At 35.8% G+C, this 10,505-nt stretch overlaps 1 protein-coding gene across 2 annotated transcripts in view; it reads left to right on the plus strand.

Moving 5' to 3' along the window:
* The window catches only part of TBC1D23 (TBC1 domain family member 23), a 55,765-nt gene extending 48,504 nt beyond the window's left edge, over positions 1-7,261 (plus strand). For both annotated transcript variants that reach the window (XM_025873370.2, XM_025873374.2), the window contains 4 exons: positions 1,050-1,138; positions 3,244-3,379; positions 4,551-4,745; positions 5,584-7,261. In XM_025873370.2, the coding sequence (XP_025729155.1) occupies positions 1,050-1,138; positions 3,244-3,379; positions 4,551-4,745; positions 5,584-5,665 (502 nt within the window). In that variant the 3' untranslated portion in view covers positions 5,666-7,261. The remainder of the gene's footprint in view (positions 1-1,049; positions 1,139-3,243; positions 3,380-4,550; positions 4,746-5,583) is intronic.
* The last annotated feature ends 3,244 nt before the right edge of the window (positions 7,262-10,505 follow it).

The raw sequence follows: 10,505 nt of genomic DNA on the forward strand, positions 1-10,505 counted from the left end.
TTGATCTCTGTATTCTGGAAAAATTGAATTCTAAGATTAAGACATGTAACTTGAATTTTTTTCCATATTGGACTATCTCTTGATATATGACCCAAGAAAAGGCCAGTTTTTCTTCATTGTAGATAATCTTGATGGAACATTTATCTTACAAATAATAAATGCTTTTTCCCTAGAAACATGTATTTTGTTGAAATATTTTAATTTTTCTTCTTGGTTGGTTTGAGTTTACCTAAAAAGTACTAAGGTATACATTTTTATGTTAAAAAGAGAGAGGTCATACTTCCTGCAGAACTAATCAAGTTTTGAGTTTACATGTTGTTTATGCTTCTGCCACTTGAAAAAGAAAGGCGGATTAAATTTTCATGGTTTATTTACATTTATGTAAAAGAAGTAGCATGTTTCTATTAAAACAGAAGTAACAGTAATAAAAAAATGGGAGGATTATAATGTGGTGAGCATTGGGTAATGTATAAAATTGTTGAGTCACAATGTTGTACAACTGAAACTGAAAAAAAAAATGGGAGGAAAAACCTTAAGGTATTTGCTCCCATATGAGAAAGCCTTAACACTTCTAGAATTTGAATATTTGGTTCTATAACCTGTTTTATCTAACAGTTGTGCATAGCACTTGCTATATGCCAGGCATTATTCTAAGAGCTTTACAAAATATTAACTGATATAATTCTCACAGTAACCTTGAAGGGTAGATATTGTTACTATTGTTTTAGAGATATGAAAACAGAATCACAGAGAGGTTAAATGACTTCCCTAAGGCTACACAGATCTAAGCACTGGCTTTAATATAAATATTAAAAGTTTTTTTTTAGTTTTTACAGATTGAAAGCATTCAGCCTATCAAGACATAATGCCACTTTTGCTAACATAATTTCCTTATCTTGTTATAGTTTCCCTAACATAACTGTCCTAAACTGGGTGTTATATGGGGGCTAGGGACAAAGAATATGTACATTTTGTTTAAATATTCATATGATACTTGGTGAAAATCTTTGGTAACTTCTTAAGTGAAGTCTAAAATTCTTTGAATATAGGCATGTGAGCAGCAGTGACAGAGTGGGCAAGCCTTACCGTGGTGTAAAGCCTGTTTTCAGCATTGGGGATGAAGAAGAATATGACACAGGTATAGTAATAACACTTGCCTGTAGATGCTTTCCTTATCTAATCAGCGTGATTAGAGAGAGCATTCTGGGATTAGCCAACGACTTTAAAAAAAAAAAAACAGATTCTGTAGATTGGAGAGTCTGTAGTTTTTCTACTAAGAGTTTGGTTTTAGACATCCTAAGTTATGCCTGTTAGAATTCAAGCAGAAATGCTGAGTAGGCAGAGAGAAGGTCTAATAAACTGGTGATGATCTGGGAATTATCAGTGTTGAAATAGTGTTTAGGTCCGTGGGATTTGATTTAAGTCCCCTTGATCCATCCACCTAGAAGATTGAGAGCTGTGAGACTATAGTCAGGGACTTCAATTGAGACATCTGGAAGGAGCCGTTTTGAATTGGAGGCAATATCCTAAAGGGCCACAAGATGGGGATATTGTGCCATGGAAATTTGTCATTCTCCGTGGTTGTCTTTATATTTTTAAAAAATAATTCAGTACTTTGGTTCATATTGTGGCTGCCAAGATTACTTTGGTTAAGAAATCATGATTAATACTAATACGTGTATTGGGTTAGAAAAAATAAAAGAGTAAATAAGTATACAAAACGAGAGGAAAAAAACTCCCAAATTTCACCTTGCTTTTTCTATTTAGTAATACATGTTGCATATTTTCCATCTCAGCCCATATTCCACCATCATTCTCTTTCTATCATATAAGCATACCATAATTTATTTAATCATTTTTCTCACAATTCGCATTGATAGTTTTCCAGTTTTTTTGTCTCAAGTGATAATATTTTTATACATATATCTATGAACTTTTGTAACTATATATAGAGGGTATATTCTTAGTATAGGGAACCACATTTGACAGTTTAATAAATATTACAAAATCACCTTCCCAAAAACAATGTAACGTTGAGGTAAATGAAATTTTCTGTGTGCTATTTCTAATTGTTTCTTTTTGTCCTTGCCCCTCTCTTTTTGTTGCTATCTTCCTGTTATTTATCAGTCTCTAGCTCTCGCTGAATATTTCAACTTCTTTCATTAACAGTTTTCATTTCAACTATTTTCATTCCTCTGAGAGGCATATGGATGAATAAATTATGGTATATTTTCATGTGTCATGTATTTACGCATGTATTTATATTATGGAAAATTGCACAGTAATGAAAATGAGAAAACTAGAGCTGTGTGTATCAACATGGATAAATTTTACAGTGTTGGGAGTGAAGAAGCAGTTGTGGAAGAATACAGTCCAACAGTCTACTATTTATATAAATGTTACTTAAAATGCCAAAACACTACTGTATGTTGCTTAGGGATATTCATGTATGATTAAAGGAAAGGATGAACCGTAACAGATAGTCACTGTTTCTTAGTGGACAAGGGAGAGGAATGTGATTGGGGGGAGAGATACAAGGGTTCCACTTTTTATTTAGGCTGAAAGTATATAGATATATGAGATTTCCTTTTTTATTATGTCTTTATACTTTGAAGTATTTCTTAAAAAGGGAGGAATATTTGTAATTATTAACCCTAGTGACTGTAATTCCTCTTTCTTAAATTAGAAAAACAAAATAATTAGAATGTCTTAAAGTTCTCTCATAAAAAAAAACACTGAAGAGATTTTTACTTATTTATCCCAGGGTGGATTTTTTGGGTTGTTTTTCTCAAAATCAGAAACCAGCAAAAGAAAAAGAACTCTGCCATCTTTGCCCTCAAGATAGGTGCTTCTTATTGGATAATTCAGCCACCTCTGTAGAGTCTAGACATAGATTAGAGTCATGTTACATAAAGCAAAAGTTTTGAAATTCCTCAGATAGTTTAGTCTTTTAAAAATCCATTTACATTATTTATTTTTTATTGAAGTATTTTTTATTGAAGTTGACACACAGTGTTACAAGTGTATTAGTATTTTCACCTCACTTTCTTACCATGTGGCCTCAAGTTTCATAATATTTCTGTATTACGCCAGGGGCATAAGGAAATATGGTAGCAGGATTAGAATTGTTTTGTTTTTCAAACTGTATGTTTAAAATATTGAAATCTTTTTTTCAGGCTGTTAAGAAATGTCTCATTTTTAAAGTTGGTAATTCCCACTTTTAATACTTTCAATTTTTCATAGATGAAATTGATAGTTCTTCAATGTCAGATGATGACAGAAAAGAGGTTGTAAACATCCAGACTTGGATAAACAAGCCAGACGTCAAGCATCATTTTCCTTGTAAAGAAGTTAAAGAAAGTGGACACATGTTTCCTAGGTACTTTTTTAAAATGCCTTCTTCTGAAGTAAAATTAAATTAGGGACGTTAATACAAAAACTGAACTGCAGAAGAAATTTTCTTTATTCAAGTATAGTAAGATATAATTTCACTTTGTCAATTTGTATCATATGTCTTGATTTTTATTTTCTTTTTTTAAAGATTTAATTTACACACACACATATACAGTTCTCTTTTGTCAAGCCATTCAGAAGAATCTTACAGATATGACACTTTACCCCTACATACTTCAGCGTAAATCACCCAAGAGTATGAGCATTCTCTTACACAACTTCAATAGCATTATCACTTTTTAAAAACCTTAAAATGAACATCATTCAACAACATATAGTTCACACTCAGGTTTTTCAGAGTGCCCCAAAGTATCTTTTCTAGTCTCTTTTTTTTTTTCCTGATCCAGGATCCAGTCATGGTTCACACATTGCATGTGCCTGTTAATCTCTTTAGTCTTACCCAGTGTCCAGCAGTACCACTGCCCTTACCATCACCTCCCCTTTCCTCCATGATGAATGAATCCTCTGAGGCTAGGCCTTTTATTCCGCAGAATGTCCCACATTCTGGCCTTGTCTGATATTAGTCTTATTGTATTACATAAAAGTGTATAAGTATGTCCCTATATTAAGTGAGCTGAGACACAAGGAGGGAGTGTGTTAATAGTTCTGTGCCCATTCTATGTTCAAGATCCAGTTACCAAATATAAAATATGTAAGGCAGCCCAACTATTGCTTAGTGGTCTTCAATGTAAAGTATACACTATAGTATAGTGAATGAGAATAGTTTATGAATATAGACTATAACTGTGGAAAAGTTTGAAAAGTACTATATTCCATATACCATGTAGAGTAGATTCTAAAAATATTATTTTAATTTCTAACTGTATCGTACGTTTTATTATATAAAATATAAAACTTGCTCTTAAACAGTTACAAGATTTTCTGTTAATAAAATATTAATCTTGCATACAATTAAAGGGAAATTAAAAACTATTGGGTAGCTTTTTTGTTTTTAGGTGATCCTTTGTCTATATTCTTTAATTCAAAAAGTGATTTCATCTGGAGTTGAATATTTTTTATTGTTGAAGTAACAGCTGTTTTGCACATTTCTTTAAAATTCTTTTTGTTTTTTAATGTTTTTTTTTCCCCCTCTCAAGTCATCTGTTGGTTACTGCAACACATATGTACTGTTTAAGGGAGATTCTTGCACGGAAAGGATTGGCTTATATACAGTCTCGACAAGCACTAAATTCTGTAGTTAAAATTACATCTAAAAAAAAACATCCTGAGCTAATTACCTTCAAGTATGGAAACAGTAGTGCTTCAGGAATAGAAATCTTGGCAATTGAAAGGTAAGATTTTCTTAGGATGATATTATCTGAATTATAGAATTAGTTCATTATTAAACATAGTTTGTTTCTCTATTTGGGGGAATAGATGGTGGAATAGGATAGTTGAGCCACTTTTATTAGCATTCTTTGCTGATCTTTTTCTTCTGTATCGTTAGTCATATGTGGTTAATCAGCATGTGGTTCCAGTGAGTGCCATAGCTAATTTCATAAACTTTTTGACAGAAGGCTCTTTAATCTGTACCATTGCTGCACTAAATGCTGGTTTGCAATCAGTAGGATGCTTGTTTCAGAATATAAGCCAGTGTTTCTATTTTCCTTCATCAAAAAAATTATTGCTTTGAAAAAGTGGTCAGTGAGGTAAGCAGTATGCTGAGTGGTATATTTAGTTTACAATCTTACAAGCTCCTCCTTACTGTCTTATTGTGGACCAGTGACAAACAGTTCATGGACTGGCACCAAGGGCCATAGGACCACACTGATCTCAAAACTAAACCATCTTTATAATCCTATAAAAATGTGAAGCCCAGAGGAGTTGAATGACTTCCAGATCTTCACACCTAGCTTGTAATTGGACCAAATATAGCCCTCCTGACTCCTAATCTGTGGTCATTCCATCTGGCTGTGCACTATATGAAAAATCACCTTGCTTTTACATTTAGATTTTCTTTCTTTCAAAATGTGCTTTCGAGTGTGTATTGAGATAAGTTATGGGGAGTAAATACAAGGGTGTGTGCTTGCTTTGTAGGTTACGGGAAGCTTCCCACTGGAAGTGACATCTAAGCTGAGTCCTGGAGTGAAAGCAATTTATATTAATATATATGTATATTCCCCCCCCCAGGTATTTGATTCCAAATGCAGGAGATGCTACCAAAGCCATAAAACAACAGATCATGAAAGTTTTGGATGCTTTGGAAAGTTAATATAAAAGAGAATTATTTCAAAAGAAATTAAGGCAACCAAGAGAAAGAAACATGGACATATTTTCCTGATGGAATACTAACTGAGGACCTTTCATTTGCTCATGGGGGTGCTTGAATTGCAGGTCTAAGAATGTGTATTATTATAATCAATTTCTGGACAGTTAAAATTTTTCTTAAATTTTCTTTTGCATTTTTGGTTTTGTAAAATAATTTATAAAGGTCAGTTATTAAATGACTTTGAAGTAACTGACCCTGTGCCCTTATGAACTAAGGGTGCAGAATGCAGTTCTGTTTTGAAGAGCTGTGTTTTAAAAGGGAACATGCATCACTTTCAGATTTAAAAACACCCGTACACATACATACTTGCAATGTCTTCACTGAAAATTAGAGATAGAATTAGTTGCAGAGACCCCTTTAATTGCTACATTTAGTTTTATCCACTGAGCAGTATCAGAAACTGAAAGTATTACATAGATTAATAGCTTGCTGTTTCTGTTCTTAAAAAACGTGGAATCTTTTTAATGAAGTGGATGAAATTTCCAGCCAACTCAGAAATGCAGTCCAGCTAGTTGAAGCATCAGTTTCTAAATCATTTTTTGTGCCATTAGCTAATGATTTGAAAACTGGGTGCTTCACATACTAAACTTCATCCTAATGGTTTCTAAGGAGCACTTAAAAGCTTATAATAAGTAGGTAGGCATACTAAGATTAAAAAAAACATTTTGGAGACAGAATTGTACCTGTAAAAATGTCATTGGTTTTTATTACAAGTGGAATATTTGATTTAGGATATTTCAGAACAGGTGTTACACACACATTGATTTATCCTTACTGAGATTATGGTCTGTGACCACACTAGTATCCACTTAATAAAAGCCACATACTAAGAGAACTGTATAAAGAACAGTTGTTTTATCATCTGTTTCTGAAATTTCTTTCTCTTCTTTGGTTTTTGTCTTCTCTTGCTAAAAGTTCCAGTGTTTTGAAACTATTTTTATTTTTTAATATGATAAAACTAATAAGTGATCTTCATTTTGCAGCTTTCTCAATTTAATTTATTGAGGTCTATATTAGACACATTTGGTGGGAAGAAATCCGGGAACATGTTTGGGGCTGTGGAATGACTCCTTATAAAATCTTTTTGGGAACTAGCAAATCCTAACAATCTGCCATGTCCTAAAATGTAATGGATTATCTCTAAGGGGTTGATAGAAGAAACATTTAGATGTACCCTATTTATAACCAGTTATTTTAATTTACTTAATGGAAATCAAGTGAATTACAGGTAACATAGTTCAAGATATTTTATTCTAGTATCTAAATAAAAACCGTTTACTTGAGTGGTTGAAGACACTTGCATGAAATTGCACCTGGTGCAGTACTTGATATTTATAACTCTACCCACAGCAGTTGTATTGCATTTTTCTTTTTTTCTTTCTTTGGCGCCCCCTTTAGAAATGCCCTGAAGTCTCCATTTTTTGCCCATTTCAGTCATGGGACTTTTTTCATAATATTAATGTAAAGATGTTTGTGTTACTGTTTATAAATTACAGTTGTAAATAAACCAGTACAATTTGCTCATAACTTTGTTCATAATGACTCTCTCTCTCTCACTCTCTTTCTCCCCTGCCCCTTCCTATTTGTAAATCTCTGTTGGTAACACAATATTAGAAAATTGACGGCAACCTTTTCAGTGGAATCTAATGTTCAGGTTTTAGGATTAAAAGTATTAGATTCCTATTTCTGCTCATCTATATGGGGAGGGGGGAAGAGGTAGTTTAAAACTAATGACATTAAATTCCTCGTGTAATAAATTTCTGCCTTGACCTACTTAACTTCCCTGAACTTTAGTTTTTGTTGTTACTAGTCGTAAATATTAAATGAAAATACATGTCACTGATTGTATTAGGTACTTATGTAGCTCATCCTTCCTTAATGGGCCCACTAAGTACAGAACTAGAATTCATTCTGGGATATCCACCTCTTATGGACTCTCAAGGATTGCAGAGTTTGCGACATTATGAGGGTGTTAATATCTTCTGTATTTCCAAGATTAGAAAACAAAGGCTGAAAGAAATTGAGTGAGTGAAAAGGGAAGGTATCCCCTCTTCCCTCCCTACTCCCTGAGAATTATTTTTGCTTTTTAAGGTAGAAAATCAATTCTCTTTACATAGATTTGATCCTAATCGCCAACCAATAATGAAACACATTTTCTAGTAGGGATGATAAATTTGTACTGATACATACTCAACCATTTTTGCTGCCAGTATGTTTCACACAGGGTCTTTAACTCCTTAGCATGATATACTAAACTAGCCAGCCATAGTTTGGCAATTCTATTTAAAAATTGACAGTTTGTCTTGGGGAAAACCCAACTCCATAGGTTGTGTGATGAAAGTAATGTTTCAGTTTTACCCTTAACATTTTGAATTAAAAAATTTATTGAACTATAATCCACATACCATAAAGTTCACCTTTTTGAAGGTCAAGGAAGTGGTTTTTAGTATATTCACAAACTTGGGCAACCATCACAACTATTTTATTTCAGAACATTTCAGTGCTCAAAAAAGATCCATACCTGGGGCGCCTGGGTGGCTCAGTTGGTTAAGTGGTTAAGTGTTTGCCTTAGGCTCAGGTCATGATCCCAGGGTCCTAGGATCCAGCCCGTGTTGGTTCCCTGCTCCGTGGGGTCGGGCTTGGGGGGGGAGTCTGCTTCTGTCTCTCCCTCTGTCCCTCTCCCTTGCCCTACCCCCTTGTGCTCTTTCATGCGCTCTTTCTCTCTCAGATAAATAAAATCTTTAAAAAAAAATCCATTAGCAGTCACTCCCCTTTTCACTTTCTTCCTCCAGCCTTTGGCAGCTGCTAATTTCCTTTCTGTCTCTATGGATTTGCCTATTCTGGACAGTTCATGATAAAAGGAATCATACAATAAGTGTCTTTTGTGTCTGGCTTCTTTCACTTAGCATATTATTTTCAAGCTTCCTCTGTGTTGTATTATGTATCAGAATTTCATTCCTTTTTATGCCTGAAGAATATTCCATTGTATGGATATATCACGTTTTATTTATCCATTCATCATTTTTTTTTCAAAAATTCATCGATTTTTTTTTTTTTTATTTGAGAGAGAGAGAGAGAAAGTGAGTATGAGCCAGGGGAGAGGCAGAGGGAAGGGAGAAGCAGACTCCCTGATGAGCAGGGAGCCCGAAGGGCTTGATCACAGGACTCCAGGATCATGACCTGAGCCGAAGGCAGACACTTAATGACTGAGCCACCCAGGTGCCCCTATCCATTTGTCACTTGATGGACATTCGTGCAAAGCTCTAAACCCAGTATGATGATTCCCAAGTTGGATCTTTTGTTTTTTTTTGTAGTATATATTCTCCTACGATCTCATCTGCTCTTAGAGTTCTTGTTCTTATATGGTGGAGATGATTCTAATTCTGATTTTCAGCCCTTTGTCTCTGACTGCTATTAATCATTTGTATATCTACCTCACCCCCAAGAATTGAACTTTATGTCCCCCCAGACTAACTTCCCTAATACTATGAAGAGTGATTGGAGGATAAGATGCTGAGGGAAAGGAGACCAGTTAAATTGCCTAAAGCAGTCTCCCCCAAATGAGGAAAGCCTAGCCATGAGGGGTGGTCATGGGGACAGAAAAGGAGGCAGCAATCAAGGGGTATTTTAGGAGAGTCGGCCCTGTCCTTCACCAGAGGTGGATGATAAAGATACAGAAGTGATTTTGATTTTTGAGGGGAAGGCATGGGGAACTAAGAGAATTGGAAAACAGCACAAATGGTGGTCCCTCTATGTAAGAGCAAAGCTGGGAGAAGCTCTTTTGGATGGTTGAGTTTAAACTGATGTCAAGGCGGGGCGCCTGGGTGGCTCAGTCGTTGTGTCTGCCTTCGGCTCAGGCCCTGATTCCAGGTTCCTGGGATCGAGCCCCACATCGGGCTCCCTGCTCAGCGGGAAGCCTGCTTCTCCCTCTCCCACTCCCCCTGCTTGTGTTCCCTCTCTCGCTGTGTCTCTCAAATAAATAAAATCTTTAAAAATAAATAAATAAAACTGATGTCAAGGCATGTAAATAGAGATGACTTACAGGCAGCTGGAACTGCTGGGAAAGCTCCTCTGGAGTAAAAATAGAAATCTGACCAGGACCAGCCTGGAAATGGTCACTGAAGCTGTGAGATGTGACTGGCAATATCAGATTTTGGAGCTCCATTTAGTGTAGTGCTTTTAGTCTTTGGCTACTTTTCAAATGTCACATGAAAGGGAACATGGAAACATGAAGGCAGAGCTGCTGCGGTTCACAGGGAGTGAAGAGGTGACAGACGAACTCAGTCCTCCGACCTCTCCTTTTGCCTCTGAACCCTTCTGTGCTACAGATGATGAAAAGGCCCTGAGAATGAGGCGATTTGCCTTAGCATCGTATCAGTGGCAGAACCAGAACTGGAACCCAGTGACTAGCTTTTCCCTTATGGCTTAGGTTAGAACTTTAGAAAGTTCTAAAGGAAAGCTCAAAAACAGTTTTCGTATTTCTTACTGTTCCCTTCTCTAGAAGCCCAGTCAGTAGCTTCCCTGCATGCAATGTAGGGGACGTAGCGCCCGCAGACTCTCGGTCTTGACGTCCCTCTCCCGGTTCTCCTACCTCTCGGGTGGCTCCTTACCAGGTTTCACAGGCTCTTCTTATGCCTGTGCTTTTCACAGTCCACTCACAAGTTGTCGTCCACACTCAGAACTTTGTCCTAGTTTAAATTGCTGATGACTCCTAAATCAGTCTCCAGCCTGAACATCTGGGTTTGAGGCTTATGACCAACTGCTTAGTGGACATCTCCACTTG

This window comes from Callorhinus ursinus, unplaced genomic scaffold (assembly GCF_003265705.2).
Source record: "Callorhinus ursinus isolate GAN/ISIS: 27379988/994484 unplaced genomic scaffold, GSC_fseal_2.0 scaffold1, whole genome shotgun sequence".
Classification (NCBI taxonomy): Eukaryota; Metazoa; Chordata; class Mammalia; order Carnivora; family Otariidae; genus Callorhinus; species Callorhinus ursinus.